This window comes from Amphiura filiformis, chromosome 10 (assembly GCF_039555335.1).
Source record: "Amphiura filiformis chromosome 10, Afil_fr2py, whole genome shotgun sequence".
Classification (NCBI taxonomy): domain Eukaryota; kingdom Metazoa; phylum Echinodermata; class Ophiuroidea; order Amphilepidida; family Amphiuridae; genus Amphiura; species Amphiura filiformis.
In genome coordinates this window covers 41,566,257-41,581,788 of record NC_092637.1, presented here as the reverse complement: position 1 = coordinate 41,581,788, position 15,532 = coordinate 41,566,257, and the positions used below count along the sequence as shown (strand labels likewise).

The 15,532-nt window shown below is 38.7% G+C and overlaps 8 protein-coding genes across 8 annotated transcripts; 6 read left to right on the top strand and 2 right to left on the bottom strand.

Annotated features, from left to right (window-relative positions):
* Positions 1 to 1,162, top strand: LOC140162226 (uncharacterized). The gene has a single exon (XM_072185483.1). It carries the CDS (start codon positions 160 to 162, stop codon positions 775 to 777), a length of 618 nt encoding a protein of 205 aa, XP_072041584.1. The 5' UTR covers positions 1 to 159; the 3' UTR covers positions 778 to 1,162.
* Positions 1,163 to 1,296: 134 nt separating this feature from the next.
* On the bottom strand, positions 1,297 to 1,884 carry LOC140162225 (histone H2A-like). The gene has a single exon (XM_072185482.1). It carries the CDS (start codon positions 1,742 to 1,744, stop codon positions 1,370 to 1,372), a length of 375 nt encoding a protein of 124 aa, XP_072041583.1. The 5' UTR covers positions 1,745 to 1,884; the 3' UTR covers positions 1,297 to 1,369.
* A 563-nt stretch (positions 1,885 to 2,447) lies between these two features.
* LOC140162224 (late histone H2B.2.1-like) lies at positions 2,448 to 2,866 on the top strand. Its single transcript, XM_072185481.1, has one exon. It carries the CDS (start codon positions 2,494 to 2,496, stop codon positions 2,863 to 2,865), a length of 372 nt encoding a protein of 123 aa, XP_072041582.1. The 5' UTR covers positions 2,448 to 2,493; the 3' UTR covers position 2,866.
* Positions 2,867 to 3,532: 666 nt separating this feature from the next.
* On the top strand, positions 3,533 to 3,973 carry LOC140162223 (histone H4). The gene has a single exon (XM_072185480.1). It carries the CDS (start codon positions 3,615 to 3,617, stop codon positions 3,924 to 3,926), a length of 312 nt encoding a protein of 103 aa, XP_072041581.1. The 5' UTR covers positions 3,533 to 3,614; the 3' UTR covers positions 3,927 to 3,973.
* A 334-nt stretch (positions 3,974 to 4,307) lies between these two features.
* On the top strand, positions 4,308 to 5,527 carry LOC140162870 (histone H3, embryonic). Its single transcript, XM_072186173.1, has one exon. It carries the CDS (start codon positions 4,463 to 4,465, stop codon positions 4,871 to 4,873), a length of 411 nt encoding a protein of 136 aa, XP_072042274.1. The 5' UTR covers positions 4,308 to 4,462; the 3' UTR covers positions 4,874 to 5,527.
* A 98-nt stretch (positions 5,528 to 5,625) lies between these two features.
* Positions 5,626 to 6,827, top strand: LOC140162869 (uncharacterized). Its single transcript, XM_072186172.1, has one exon. It carries the CDS (start codon positions 5,719 to 5,721, stop codon positions 6,334 to 6,336), a length of 618 nt encoding a protein of 205 aa, XP_072042273.1. The 5' UTR covers positions 5,626 to 5,718; the 3' UTR covers positions 6,337 to 6,827.
* A 47-nt stretch (positions 6,828 to 6,874) lies between these two features.
* LOC140162868 (histone H2A-like) lies at positions 6,875 to 7,451 on the bottom strand. Its single transcript, XM_072186171.1, has one exon. The coding sequence runs from the start codon at positions 7,299 to 7,301 to the stop codon at positions 6,927 to 6,929; it is 375 nt and encodes a 124-aa protein (XP_072042272.1). The 5' UTR covers positions 7,302 to 7,451; the 3' UTR covers positions 6,875 to 6,926.
* Positions 7,452 to 8,000: 549 nt separating this feature from the next.
* On the top strand, positions 8,001 to 8,715 carry LOC140162222 (late histone H2B.2.1-like). The gene has a single exon (XM_072185479.1). The coding sequence runs from the start codon at positions 8,047 to 8,049 to the stop codon at positions 8,416 to 8,418; it is 372 nt and encodes a 123-aa protein (XP_072041580.1). The 5' UTR covers positions 8,001 to 8,046; the 3' UTR covers positions 8,419 to 8,715.
* The last annotated feature ends 6,817 nt before the right edge of the window (positions 8,716 to 15,532 follow it).

The window sequence follows — 15,532 nt, the reverse complement described above, 5'->3', positions numbered from 1 at the left end:
GTGGGGAAATGAACCAAAAATGGCGCTGCACGAGATCACGAATCCGGCGATTTCACGCACGTCCGCAATGATGATATAGAAGTCGCATCGCAACAGCGTGTACTTTATTACTGTTGTTTCACTAGTTGAAAAACGTGCAAGATACTCATATCGTCAACCATGGCTACTGCTCAGAAAACCAAGAAGGTCGCTAAGCCCCGTGCTCATCCACCATGTCCTGACATGGTCGTCGCCGCCGTCGGTGCTCTGAAAGAAAAGAAAGGGTCGTCTGTTTCAGCCATCAAGAAATACATCGCTGCAAACTACAAGTGCGACATTGAGAAGCTGAACTCGCACATCAACAAAGCCTTGAAGTCTTGTGTAACCAAGGGCAGCCTGGTCCAGGTAAAAGGACAGGGAGCCAGTGGTTCTTTCAAACTGGGAACCAAGAAAGCTGACGCAGAAAAGGAAAAGGCGATTAAGGCTAAAGCAGCAGCACGCAAGAAGGCAGCCGCCGAAAAGAAGAAGGAGAAAAGAGAGGCAGCAAAGGTCAAGAAAGCAGCTAAGCTGAAGGCAAAGAAGGAGGCAGCAAAGGCAAAGAAGACAGCAGCAACAAAGAAGACTGTCAAGAAGACGACAACGAAGAAGAAGTCTACAAAGAAAGCCGCTAAGAAAGTCACACCAAAGAAGACTGCAAAGCCAGCGAAGAAAGCAGCGACAAAGAAGCCAGCAAAGAAAACACCTGTTAAGAAGAAGACTGCCACGAAGACAAAGAAGACAGCACCCAAGAAGAAGTAAACCTGTGTCACCGCAGTGTCAAAAACAAACGGCTCTTTTCAGAGCCACCACATTTTCCAAAATGAGATAATGGTCCTTTAAGTGTCAAAGCACTGTAGTAATAAAAACAAACGTAGATTAAATGAATGTCAGTCAATATGTAAACAATATGTAATTATTAGGACAGGGGAAAAAATGAAATGAAAGTGTTTAGCTTCATTCGTCTTGCAAAATATTGTAAGTAGCTAAAATGACGGACGCTGAATGTGTAAAAAGGAGAGTGTAAATAAAATGACAACAACTATGTGGCAAATACTTGATTTCTTCATACTGAACACAAATTGCTATATGATACAGTCATGTTCAAACAACACTAGATACAAAATCACAATACCGATAGGCATTATTAACTTTATAGTGTGACGCGCGTAATATAATAGTAATGTTTGTTTATTTATTTATAAAGACTAGTTATTACTTATAGTATTAAAGACCTTACTTTAACTATCTTAATATTTATTTATATCTTGTATACAACACAATCATCTCTCTTTTTGGGAGTTTTGGTGGCTCTGAAAAGAGCCGTTTGTTTATGGGGGAAAATGACAGAAGTCTATTTCGCCTTGGTGGTCTTCTTCGGTAGAAGTACAGCCTGGATGTTCGGGAGGACACCACCTTGTGCGATGGTGACACCGCTGAGTAGCTTGTTCAACTCTTCGTCGTTGCGGATGGCAAGTTGTAAGTGACGCGGGTTGATTCTTGTCTTCTTGTTGTCTCGGGCAGCATTACCGGCCAACTCCAGGATCTCAGCAGCCAGATACTCCATCACAGCAGCCAAATAAACTGGGGCACCAGCTCCCACACGCTCAGCATAGTTGCCTTTGCGCAAGAAACGGTGTACACGACCGACTGGAAACTGCAGTCCAGCTCTTGAAGATCGGCTCTTGGCCTTAGATCTTGCTTTTCCTCCTTTACCACGTCCAGACATGTTTAACAGATTTGTATAGCTTGCTAGGTCAGATCAAACTGAATGGCGAAACACATCCGCCGATCTGCTTATATACCACTTCGGGCGGATCCTGCCACATTGCACTCGCCCGGAAATCGACCAATCAGCTTGCGCCGTGCATTCGGCGCAGTGTTGTGTCCGCAAAGTTCAACAGGTATGGGGTTTTGTCTCTATGTGCCTGCATTCTCAAATCATTCGATTAAACCTGGCAAATATCAATTTTATGTAAACGCTATTTCTTCGCATCCTTGATCTTCATCCTACGTCCTTGATCCTTGATCTTTGCCTTCAAATTCACACCAAATTCACACCAAATCACTCTTTGTCACTATGGGAACTACAACGGGTTTAAAATAAAAAGAGAGAGAGAGAAAATGTATCTCTTTTCTTTTTTCTTTTCCTTGTTGTATTTTTGTTTGTTTTTTTATTGCGGCAATTTTGTTAATAAATTTGCATGCGTTCAGTTTTTTTTTTTTTTTTTTTTTTTTTTTTTTTTTTGTATCTTCTTCAAAATAGATTTGTGATAAATTAATTCAATAATAATGATAACTTGGGAAATGTTTGAAAGCGTTCTATATGAATCAGCCCCACACAGGCAAGCGGGAAATTAATAGGCCGCCCTTTACGCAGGATCCGTTTTGGATCCCTAATTTGCATACGAGTCGATATAAATACGACCGCGCGGCAACTTCCGCAATCATTCTAGTGTCTGACTCTAGTGCGTAAACATGTCTCCCAAAGCAAGTGGTAAAGGTGCGAAGAAAGCAGGAAAGGCTCGGGGTCGCCCAGCCGGGGTTGCTGGTAAAAGACGTAGGCGCAGAAAGGAAAGCTACGGTATCTACATCTACAAGGTGTTGAAGCAGGTTCATCCAGACACTGGTATATCAAGCCGTGCCATGAGCATCATGAACAGTTTCGTCAACGACATCTTCGAGCGCATCGCCGGGGAAGCTTCTCGCCTAGCTAATTACAACAAGAAATCCACGATCAGCAGCCGAGAGGTACAGACCGCTGTCCGCCTTCTTCTACCTGGAGAGCTGGCCAAACACGCTGTCAGCGAAGGCACAAAGGCTGTCACCAAATATACAACCTCCAAGTAAATGTGCTTTACATAAAACAAACGGCTCTTTTCAGAGCCACCACAAGTTCCAAAAAGAGATATGATTATTGTGTTGTAAATATGTTAGACTTTCATTGCTTTTATTCAATAAAACTAGTTCAAATATTCAATAAAACTATATAAAATCAGTAGACCAATACAAACATATTATTGATATAAAGATTGTATAACGTTTAAACACTGGAAGATGAATTTGATGAATAGAGTGAAATATGTGAAAGAATTAATTGCACATCGTTGGTGACACAAAATCTGACATTAAGATGGGTATGAAACACCTCAGTTTGGGTAGGCGCTGCTCTTTACAAGTTGTTAGTAAGTGTTAATATCATTCAATGTATGTAGAGCATGAAAAAGTGCGTACTTAGTATATAAGACGCAAGTAAGTCGAAGAACAAGCCAAACCAAATGTCATAATTTAATTTATCTGCGACGATTTTTTTTTTCTTCTTCGATTTTTTCTTCTTCTTCTTCTTCTTCTTCTTTTCTTTTTTATCTATCATTAGCATTACTTGTATTACTGTTAGTATTAATTCTCGTTTCGTTTATAATTCAGTGGACATATTACGAAGACACACTTGAGATCGGGTTTCGCCCTCTGCGACTCGCCCTCTACGACAGGTGAAGTTTTTCACTCACGTCCGCAATAGCTTGGTTTATGAAGCGCGAGGTGCAGTCGGAAGTTCATTCTGTTCTTGATCAGCAAACAAGCACAAACAACCGATAACAATGTCTGGCCGTGGTAAAGGAGGAAAGGGACTTGGAAAAGGTGGCGCCAAACGTCATCGCAAGGTCTTGCGTGATAACATCCAGGGTATCACCAAACCAGCTATCCGCCGTTTGGCCCGTCGAGGTGGTGTGAAACGTATCTCTGGTCTTATCTATGAAGAGACCCGTGGTGTGTTGAAAGTCTTCCTCGAGAATGTCATCCGTGATGCAGTTACATATTGCGAGCATGCCAAGAGAAAGACGGTCACAGCAATGGACGTCGTCTACGCTCTGAAACGCCAAGGGCGTACCTTGTACGGATTCGGCGGTTAAACTCAAGAAACTACCGCTTCCCTAAAAACAAACGGCTCTTTTCAGAGCCACCATAACAGAAACCGACAAAATAATAAGCTAGTTGTGTTATCCTTATATTTGCTGCACATTATATTCTTTAATTAAAAAATAAAGTGCTGGCTGTTATATAATTATGAAATGAACATATGATAGATGGCGACTTTGATGAATTGTTTTACAAATTTGAGTACTTATCATGTTTACAATAATGTTGACACAAAGTCGGTGTAATGTAAACTTTGCTAATTTCTGTCTGTCATGAATATTGAATTGTGCCTAAATATCTGCCATGTTTATTGAAAATATAAAATAGCAATGCCAAATCTATCGTGCATGCATGCTGCGCGGCTCGTTGTCCAATCAGATGATCGATTCTGTCGTCCAATCAGGAACCGCGGTGAACCCACCAATGACCGAAGAGGTGCAAACTCTTCGCCCGGAAACCGACCGGTATATAAAGGGTCTCGTTTACGCTGAACTTTATTCAATATTCATTGATACGTTGAAACGAAATCATGGCTCGTACAAAGCAAACCGCACGTAAATCTACTGGAGGAAAGGCTCCACGCAAGCAGCTTGCCACCAAGGCAGCTCGCAAATCAGCACCAGCAACCGGCGGTGTGAAGAAACCACATCGTTACAGGCCAGGTACAGTGGCGCTTCGTGAGATCCGTCGCTACCAGAAGAGCACCGAGCTCCTCATCCGCAAGCTACCGTTCCAGCGGCTGGTCCGTGAAATCGCCCAAGACTTCAAGACGGAGCTGCGCTTCCAGAGTTCTGCCGTCATGGCCCTGCAGGAGGCAAGCGAAGCATACTTGGTTGGCCTCTTTGAAGATACCAACCTGTGTGCAATCCATGCCAAGCGTGTGACCATCATGCCGAAAGACATCCAGCTGGCACGCCGCATCCGTGGAGAGCGCGCATAAGCGGAAAAACTCTTCAAAATTCAAACGGCTCTTTTCAGAGCCACCACAACTTCAAAAAAGAGAGATGACAATGTGTTAGTAAAGTAATAGACATAAAGTAAATAAGTAAATAGAGTAAATAGGAAAATAGAAAATCAAGTAAACGAATAATACAGATAAATATAGCAATATGGTAGAACATGGCGGTAAGACGGCATGGAATTTGAAAAATCACTTATTATACTAGGCCTATTACATTTCTGAAAGTACACACATGTCAATGTTGTGCTTATAAAATCAAAAGTTCCATACTAGAATAGTTGTCGGATGGGATGATGGGGAGATACATGTTGTGTTTTATACCATCTCCTTTGGGAACTCTAAATGCAGCATAGCGCATGGATTTGAAAACAATTTAAAGTTCCTCTGGTTGAATAAACTCGTGTTTTTTATTATGGTGAAGGGAGTATGTAACAGTTTTGTTTGACAGGGCAAACATCATGAAAATGTTGGGTCACATAGGTGTTATTTTAATACATGCACGACCAATCCGTTCTGTCATTAGCGAAAATAAACCGATGCATAGTCGCAAAGTGTAAAATAAGATTGTGCACATTTATCTCTAAACGTATCCGTCATTTGAAAGTAATCTGAAAGGTTTATTTGTGTAGAAATTGCATTTTTTGGCTTGACATCAAGCACATCTTGTGGGGAAATGCACCAAAAATGGCGCTGCACGAGATCACGAATCCGGCGATTTCACGCACGTCCGCAATGATGATATAGAAGTCGCATCGCAACAGCGTGTACTTTATTACTGTTGTTTCACTAGTTGAAAAACGTGCAAGATACTCATATCGTCAACCATGGCTACTGCTCAGAAAACCAAGAAGGTCGCTAAGCCCCGTGCTCATCCACCATGTCCTGACATGGTCGTCGCCGCCGTCGGTGCTCTGAAAGAAAAGAAAGGGTCGTCTGTTTCAGCCATCAAGAAATACATCGCTGCAAACTACAAGTGCGACATTGAGAAGCTGAACTCGCACATCAACAAAGCCTTGAAGTCTTGTGTAACCAAGGGCAGCCTGGTCCAGGTAAAAGGACAGGGAGCCAGTGGTTCTTTCAAACTGGGAACCAAGAAAGCTGACGCAGAAAAGGAAAAGGCGATTAAGGCTAAAGCAGCAGCACGCAAGAAGGCAGCCGCCGAAAAGAAGAAGGAGAAAAGAGAGGCAGCGAAGGTCAAGAAAGCAGCTAAGCTGAAGGCAAAGAAGGAGGCAGCAAAGGCAAAGAAGACAGCAGCAACAAAGAAGACTGTCAAGAAGACGACAACGAAGAAGAAGTCTACAAAGAAAGCCGCTAAGAAAGTCACACCAAAGAAGACTGCAAAGCCAGCGAAGAAAGCAGCGACAAAGAAGCCAGCAAAGAAAACACCTGTTAAGAAGAAGACTGCCACGAAGACAAAGAAGACAGCACCCAAGAAGAAGTAAACCTGTGTCACCGCAGTGTCAAAAACAAACGGCTCTTTTCAGAGCCACCACATTTTCCAAAATGAGATAATGGTCCTTTAAGTGTCAAAGCACTGTAGTAATAAAACAAACGTAGATTAAATGAATGTCAGTCAATATGTAAACAATATGTAATTATTAGGACAGGGGGAAAAATGAAATGAAAGTGTTTAGCTTCATTCGTCTTGCAAAATATTGTAAGTAGCTAAAATGACGGACGCTGAATGTGTAAAAAGGAGAGTGTAAATAAAATGACAACAACTATGTGGCAAATACTTGATTTCTTCATACTGAACACAAATTGCTATATGATACAGTCATGTTCAAACAACACTAGATACAAAATCACAATACCGATAGGCATTATTAACTTTATACTGTGACGCGTGTAATATAATAGTAATGTTTGTTTATTTATTTATAAAGACTAGTTATTACTTATAGTATTAAAGACCTTACTTTTACTATCTTAATATTTATTTATATCTTGTATACAACACAATCATCTCTCTTTTGGGAGTTTTGGTGGCTCTGAAAAGAGCCGTTTGTTTATGGGGGAAAATGACAGAAGTCTATTTCGCCTTGGTGGTCTTCTTCGGTAGAAGTACAGCCTGGATGTTCGGGAGGACACCACCTTGTGCGATGGTGACACCGCTGAGTAGCTTGTTCAACTCTTCGTCGTTGCGGATGGCAAGTTGTAAGTGACGCGGGTTGATTCTTGTCTTCTTGTTGTCTCGGGCAGCATTACCGGCCAACTCCAGGATCTCAGCAGCCAGATACTCCATCACAGCAGCCAAATAAACTGGGGCACCAGCTCCCACACGCTCAGCATAGTTGCCTTTGCGCAAGAAACGGTGTACACGACCGACTGGAAACTGCAGTCCAGCTCTTGAAGATCGGCTCTTGGCCTTAGATCTTGCTTTTCCTCCTTTACCACGTCCAGACATGTTTAACAGATTTGTATAGCTTGCTAGGTCAGATCAAACTGAATGGCGAAACACATCCGCCGATCTGCTTATATACCACTTCGGGCGGATCCTGCCACATTGCACTCGCCCGGAAATCGACCAATCAGCTTGCGCCGTGCATTCGGCGCAGTGTTGTGTCCGCAAAGTTCAACAGTTATGGGTTTGTCTCTATGTGCCTGCATTCTCAAATCATTCGATTAAACCTGGCAAATATCAATTTTATGTAAACGCTATTTCTTCGCATCCTTGATCTTGATCCTACGTCCTTGATCCTTGATCTTTGCCTTCAAATCTACACCAAATTCACACCAAATCACTCTTTGTCACTATGGGAACTACAACGGGTTTAAAATAAAAAGAGAGAGAGAGAAAATGTATCTCTTTTTTTTTTTCTTTTTCTTTTTTTCTTTCTTTCTTTTTTTCTTTTTTTTTTTTTTTTTTTTTTTCTTTTTTTTTTTTCTTTTTTTTTTTTTTTTTTTTTTTTTTTTTTTTTTGTATCTTCTTCAAAATAGATTTGTGATAAATTAATTCAATAATAATGATAACTTGGGAAATGTTTGAAAGCGTTCTATATGAATCAGCCCCACACAGGCAAGCGGGAAATTAATAGGCCGCCCTTTACGCAGGATCCGTTTTGGATCCCTAATTTGCATACGAGTCGATATAAATACGACCGCGCGGCAACTTCCGCAATCATTCTAGTGTCTGACTCTAGTGCGTAAACATGTCTCCCAAAGCAAGTGGTAAAGGTGCGAAGAAAGCAGGAAAGGCTCGGGGTCGCCCAGCCGGGGTTGCTGGTAAAAGACGTAGGCGCAGAAAGGAAAGCTACGGTATCTACATCTACAAGGTGTTGAAGCAGGTTCATCCAGACACTGGTATATCAAGCCGTGCCATGAGCATCATGAACAGTTTCGTCAACGACATCTTCGAGCGCATCGCCGGGGAAGCTTCTCGCCTAGCTAATTACAACAAGAAATCCACGATCAGCAGCCGAGAGGTACAGACCGCTGTCCGCCTTCTTCTACCTGGAGAGCTGGCCAAACACGCTGTCAGCGAAGGCACAAAGGCTGTCACCAAATATACAACCTCCAAGTAAATGTGCTTTGCATAAAAACAAACGGCTCTTTTCAGAGCCACCACAAGTTCCAAAAAGAGATATGATTATTGTGTTGTAAATATGTTAAGACTTTCATTGCTTTTATTCAATAAAACTAGTTCAAATATTCAATAAAACTATATAAAATCAGTAGACCAATACAAACATATTATTGATATAAAGATTGTATAACGTTTAAACACTGGAAGATGAATTTGATGAATAGAGTGAAATATGTGAAAGAATTAATTGCACATCGTTGGTGACACAAAATCTGACATTAAGATGGGTATGAAACACCTCACCTCACTTCAATGTATGTAGAGCATGAAAAAGTGCGTACTTAGTATATAAGACGCAAGTAAGTCGAAGAACAAGCCAAACCAAATGTCATAATTTAATTTATCTGCGACGATTTTTTTTTCTTCTTCTTCTTCTTCTTCTTCTTCTTCTTCTTCTTCTTCTTCTTCTTTTTTATCTATCATTAGCATTACTTGTATTACTGTTAGTATTAATTCTCGTTTCGTTTATAATTCAGTGGACATATTACGAAGACACACTTGAGATCGGGTTTCGCCCTCTGCGACTCGCCCTCTACGACAGGTGAAGTTTTTCACTCACGTCCGCAATAGCTTGGTTTATGAAGCGCGAGGTGCAGTCGGAAGTTCATTCTGTTCTTGATCAGCAAACAAGCACAAACAACCGATAACAATGTCTGGCCGTGGTAAAGGAGGAAAGGGACTTGGAAAAGGTGGCGCCAAACGTCAAAAGGTGGATAACATCAGGGTATCACCAAAAACGTCATCGCAAGGTCTTGCGTGATAACATCCAGGGTATCACCAAACCAGCTATCCGCCGTTTGGCCCGTCGAGGTGGTGTGAAACGTATCTCTGGTCTTATCTATGAATTCAATTTCAATTCAATTCAATTCAATTCAATTTTATTTTTTTTTCCATCTCATATAACAGGTTATATTATAAAACAAGATAATACATATAAGGATAAATAAATACAGTTTATCAAATACAAGAAATTGTAAATATCTTAAGTTTAGCAAAAACATATTAAATACATGAGATGTGGATGCCATCAAGAACGCTAGGCGTGTGGCTGATGGCACCCAAAGTTGCAACGAATATAATAACACTAGAAAAAAAAAAACTATTAATGAATAAATAATTTAACTAGAATTAGTGAACTAGTGTATCAATGAAACAATAATAACATGAAGAGGATGTCATATTAGGTACATGCGTGTACCTCATGAATAATATGAAACAAATATTGATTTGAATAAAACTAGAACATCCAGAAAAACGAGGGTGCAGGGGGATAAGGGAATTTACATGATTGATGCGTACTCGTTATTGATTTTTTCAGAGTGATATTGATCTAAAATGTGATTTGTCATTCTTTTTTTAAAGGAAGAGAGGGAATGCGAGTTTTTTATTTCGTCTTTCAGTGAATTCCAAATTGTAGGTCCCTGGGTTTTGATTGTATTTTTTGCAAGTTGGGTATTTGTTGTCGCGATGTAAAGGTCAAGGGCCTGTCTGGTCGCGTAATTATGGACATCAGAATTGGTTATAAACTGATTATTTGGTAAGTCGTGTGGGAGGAGGTCATGGTGGTAACGATACATATGAGTTGCAAGCTGAAAAGTGTAGATATCACGGATTTTTAATTTTTTTAAGGAAATGAAAAGAGGAGTTGTATGATCCAGCCAAAGGGAATAAGTACAAGTTCTGATGATTTTTTTTTAATGATGAAGAGGGATTATAGATTACTATTATTTTTGTCACCCCATACCAGAGTACAATAGGATAAGTATGGTAGGACCAAAGTGTTATACAATGTTTGGAGGGAATCCTGGTTTAAGAAGGGTCTGACTTTTCTAATTATACCATTATACTTTGAGACTATTTTAGAAATATGGGAGGTATGGGTCTTCCATGAGAGGTTGTTGTCAATTAAGATTCCTAGAAATTTAGTTACTTCAACTTTTTCAATGTGTTTATTGTCAATTTCAATGTTAAAATTTTGGTCAGGTTTATTGCTATATTTATTTTTAAAGATCATGAAGTTAGTTTTATCTATATTTAATGAAAGTTTATTTAGTTTAAACCAGTTCGAAATTTTCTTAAGCTCTATATTAATTATTTTTTCTAATTGTTCAGGGTCTTTGTGGGAAAAAAGAATATTAGTGTCGTCAGCAAAAATAATAAAATGGGATGAAGGTGATGAGAGTGGGAGGTCGTTTATATATAAAAGGAATAAAAGTGGTCCAAGGATTGATCCCTGGGGGACACCGCAAATTATATCACCTTCAGCAGATTTTTGATGGTTATAAACTACATATTGTTTTCTTTCTGAAAGATAGTTTTTTATCCAGAGATTGGCAAGACCTCTGATACCGTAACTATTTAGTTTGTGGAGAAGGATATCATGGTTGAGGGTATCAAAGGCCTTGCTTAGGTCTAGGAATATTCCAAGACTATGGAGTTTTTCATCTAGTACACTGGTAATTTTGCAATAAAGATCATTGATTGCCATATACGTGGACCTGTTTGGTCTGAAACCATATTGGTGGGAGCTCAAAATATTATTTTTATCAATGAAGTCAAAAAGCCGGGTGTAAATTATTTTTTCAAGTATTTTCGAGACAGCAGGTAATATTGAAATTGGCCTATAGTTACTACAAATCTGATTATCACCCGATTTAAAAATTGGTATTACTTTGGCGATTTTAAGTAGGGATGGGACAATGCCCGTTATTAGGGATCCATTAAATATATGTGTGATAACGGGGGCTATTTCATTGATTATTATTTTGAGTAGTTTAGTACTTATATTATCAAAGCCACTGCTGTTGCTATCCTTAAGTTTTTAGTAATATCAATTATTTCCTCGGGAGATGTTGGGTTTAAGAAAATACTGTTATGTTGATTTATTGAATTTAGTGGAGAAATGTAGTCATCGTCGGGAGTAGTTATTTTATGAGCTAATTTGGTGCCTATGTTGGTAAAAAAGGTATTGAAGTTATCGGCTATTTCAGTTGAATCGGTAATTTTGTTGCCATCTTTATCTTTAAAGAAATCAGGTAATTTGGAACGCCTGTTTCTACCTAAAAGATTATTTAATGTTTTCCAAGTTTCCTTCATGTTAAATTTATTTGATTCAATTTGGGCGGTAATGTGGGATTTTTTGGCTGTACGAAGTAAGTTATTTAGTATATTTCTATATTTAGTATATTTTAGTTTATTTTCATCTGTAGGTTTAGTGATGTACTTTTTATATAATTTATCTTTGGTTCTAATTGATTTAACAAGGCCTATGGTGATCCAGGGCTTACGTGGTGATTTACGTTTAGACATTTTAGTTGTTTTTATTGGGCAGTGGATATCTAATAAGCTAGTGGTTTTATTAATGAATTTCGTGTAAGAGTTTTCGGGATTATCATCGTGGAGTACAAAATCCCAATTCACGAGTGATAAGGAGTTTTTAAAGCCTTTAATATTATTAGGTCTTAATTGCCTGGTTTGTTTTGTGGTGGGTTGAGAACTATTATCAAAACGAGGGCCTTTAACAGAAACAAAATTTGGGAAATGGTCGGAGAGGTCAGTAACCAGGTTACCAGAAGTTATTTGTTTATCGCCATCATTTGTGAAAATGTTATCGATTAGCGATATTGTGGTACCGTTCTTGGTTGTGTAAACTCGGGTGGGTCGATCAATGCAGGGGAAAAAAGAATAGGCGTACATAAGATTAACGAAAGTGTTGACCTGATGGCTTTGGTCAAATTTTAAGAGATCAATATTAAAATCGCCTAGTATAAAACTTTTTTCCTTTCATTTGAAATAGTGTTCAGGGTTGATTCTAGGTCAGAAATGAATTGATGGTAGTCGACATAGTCTGGTTTATAAACAATGCCAACGATTATATTTTTGTCAGGAATTTCGAGGAAAACAGAATCGCAGTCAGGGGCTTTTATTTTAAGGTCAGGTCTTTGAATGAAATTATGTTTAGAATGGATGAATAAGGACGCACCTCCGCCGGATCTTTCAGAGCGTAAACAGTCTATTCTGTCATAGTTGTCAAGATCAATTAAATTGGACTCGTCAGTTGAATTAAACCAGGTTTCTGTAAAACCTATAATATCAAAATCATGATTCAGAATAGAAATATAGTCCACAATAGTATTTGCTTTTTTTTGTTTATGCTTCTGGTGTTGTGATGGAATAGTGAAAAATTATTTTGGCGGAGGGCACCTTCATTAATGATTGAGCTAGTATCATAGTATTTACAGTCGCATTGTAGGTTATGGTCAATATTACAGGAGTTATCTGAAGTTTGGGATTGGGGATTGAGTACGCTGTTGAATTGGGATGGAATAAATTGGTGTTCCGACATAAAATTAGACAAATCGGACATGGTGTAGACGGGACAAAAAGTGCGGGCCGAAAATTAAATTAGATTAAAAATCTGTGAGGTGGCAAAACGGGATTTGGTGGGTTGGAAAAGAAAGTTGATGTTGAGGGAACATAGGAAGAAGATATGTGACAGTAACACTATAATACCATGAAGATATAATAAATTCATGGTAAAGTAATCAAAACATATAGTTTATGACAACCAGATAATTATGGTAAACAGTATTTCACGTCCCGTTTAAAAGAGACATTGTAGTAGGTATTAATGACAGTCCAGCTGTGAGTAAAGGAGTGTATTTGTATGTAACTTCGAGTAGCACCGAATCGGTGAACAGTGAAGTGTGGATCAGAAAGTAACAATACATACATGTCAAATACCTAAACTACAATGTCCTTTAAATAAAATGCATCAGTGTGACGGAACACCTGAAATGAATTAACACTGAAAAAGTTGGTGATTGAAAAGATGCAATACATATTGAATGATGACAGTTGAATAATACAAATCAGATGACCGGGACTAAAACCAATTATGTCATTCATGGAGTATGAGCTCTTACGAATACTAGTTGAATGAAAGTATAAAGGTTTGAATGACGACAAATGAACAATACAAATCAGATGACCGGGAATAAAACCAATTATGTCATTCATGGAGTGTGAGCTCTTACGAATACTAGTTGAATGAGGATACAACGGTTTGAATGATGACAATGACGATACAATTCAGATGACTGGGACTAAACCGATTATGTCATTTAAGGTTAAATGCAATTGATTTTCAAGGCTTGATTCCAGAGGGGCGTAAGTTAATAATGGAAACAGCCATGCAGAAAAGAATGAACTCACGCGTAAAATAGTGTATCAATCTGAACTAGGGCCGGCCACGGACAAACCGCGGCTCGTGAGTCATCCTATATGTTGCAGGGATAGGGAGGGGCGACCATGATAGGACCATATGGGCTGATGGGGGGTGATTGTGGGCAGCCGTTTTCGGCAATTTTCCTTTGGATTTTCTAAATTTTCAATTTTAAAATTATCCTGAATGATATCTGTCGTGAAATAAATCAATGCTTCCCATGCTATAATAGGCCTAGTAGGCCTATTTATACCCTGATTATGCAATATATAGGCCTACAACAATAACTACAACAACAATAACAAAACCAACAACCAATATTTTGTTAATCGAATTTGTAAAAATATATTCATAGGCCGCGCCTATTAGACTAGAATAGCCTAAAAATTCCTGAATTATATCATGAAAAAAACGGGCAAAATCAATCAATCGCTGCAGTCAGAAAGAAAGCAACGAACAAAAAAAAGAAAAAAAGTGAGAGAAAAATAAAATAAAATGAACGGAATGGACCACGTAGGGACTCGAACACGTACCAAATTTTCCAGCTCAAAAGTATAATATTATATAGTCGAACATATAAGTCCGGCGCGCTAACCGATTGAGCAACTGAAGGGACATATGAAATCGATTGATCTCAAACTGACTATTATGGAATAGTGCGTAAACAGGCTCTTATGATAAACACGCTCATTACCGCTGTAAATGTCGGAGGTATCGATGGCGAAAAACCTCGTTTTTTGCAAAAGTAGCTTAAATTTGGAGTGAAATTCAAATGGTAAAGTAAGCGACAGACATTGGAGAAATAATGTAGGCAGTTAGAAATCAAAATTAACGTACCACAATCCAGATATCGATAATGTTACATAACAGTGTTTTGTGGTACAAGATTCTCGAAAATTGTTCCCAAAAACGGGCTAATAAAATTTAATCGGTACTGTAATTGGTTCTTCCCCATGGCAACATTATTTCTTTGGTCGATTTGTAGTACAATGCAAAAAAGGAGAAAACAATCACTCGGCGTGGTTTTATACGGAGCAAAAATTTGAAAAAAACTGCATGGAACGCGTTTTTGATCTTGTGAACATGGTGCGTAAAAATGATTTAAACGAAGGATTTTCAAACGGATTCTAAAAATTTGTATAAACACACAAAAATAATGTAAAGATACATCCATGCACCAACATTTGACTCACTGCGATATTTCATTGCTGAGAAAACGCGGTTTTAGAGAACAACTTTATACGTCTTTTATACGTTTTTATACGTTTCTTTGTATAACCTTAAGGAGACTGGCCACTAACGAGTACTACTATGAATAATGGAAACAATTACTTAATCATCATGTTGAAAGATGATGGTACGATGAGGTCAAGCTGTGTATAGTAGTACAGGCCTATACATTAGATGTACAATTATGAGAACACATAAGCATATTGGTATAAAAAACGATATAGATCATGATATCGTGAGCAGACCCGAACTTGTCAATATAGCATAATAAAGCTGGATGGGTACTATATGCTAACAAAGTTCAAGAGACACTGGTTTGCAACAATAATAGTAATGAAGACAATGCAATATTTGTAAAATGGAGAGCAAATCCCATAGATGATACAGATCCTCTCAATCCCACAACAAGTGATAGCAAAAAACATTACTTATAGTAATGTAAAGAATGCAATGGGAGAAATATGTAGGACGAATTGACCCCCTGTGCACAGCTTTAGGACTTGAACGCATCAAGGAATGAAAAAATTAAGGAATTGCACCTACAGGTAGAAGCTGGACAGGTCAGCATGTGCACAAAGGATCAATTACCATTTCCACA

Coding starts and splice junctions, on each gene's coding strand:
- LOC140162226 (XM_072185483.1), top strand. CDS start 160: ATGGCTACTGCTCAGAAAACCAAGAAGGTCGCTAAGCCCCGTGCTCAT.
- LOC140162225 (XM_072185482.1), bottom strand. CDS start 1,744: ATGTCTGGACGTGGTAAAGGAGGAAAAGCAAGATCTAAGGCCAAGAGC.
- LOC140162224 (XM_072185481.1), top strand. CDS start 2,494: ATGTCTCCCAAAGCAAGTGGTAAAGGTGCGAAGAAAGCAGGAAAGGCT.
- LOC140162223 (XM_072185480.1), top strand. CDS start 3,615: ATGTCTGGCCGTGGTAAAGGAGGAAAGGGACTTGGAAAAGGTGGCGCC.
- LOC140162870 (XM_072186173.1), top strand. CDS start 4,463: ATGGCTCGTACAAAGCAAACCGCACGTAAATCTACTGGAGGAAAGGCT.
- LOC140162869 (XM_072186172.1), top strand. CDS start 5,719: ATGGCTACTGCTCAGAAAACCAAGAAGGTCGCTAAGCCCCGTGCTCAT.
- LOC140162868 (XM_072186171.1), bottom strand. CDS start 7,301: ATGTCTGGACGTGGTAAAGGAGGAAAAGCAAGATCTAAGGCCAAGAGC.
- LOC140162222 (XM_072185479.1), top strand. CDS start 8,047: ATGTCTCCCAAAGCAAGTGGTAAAGGTGCGAAGAAAGCAGGAAAGGCT.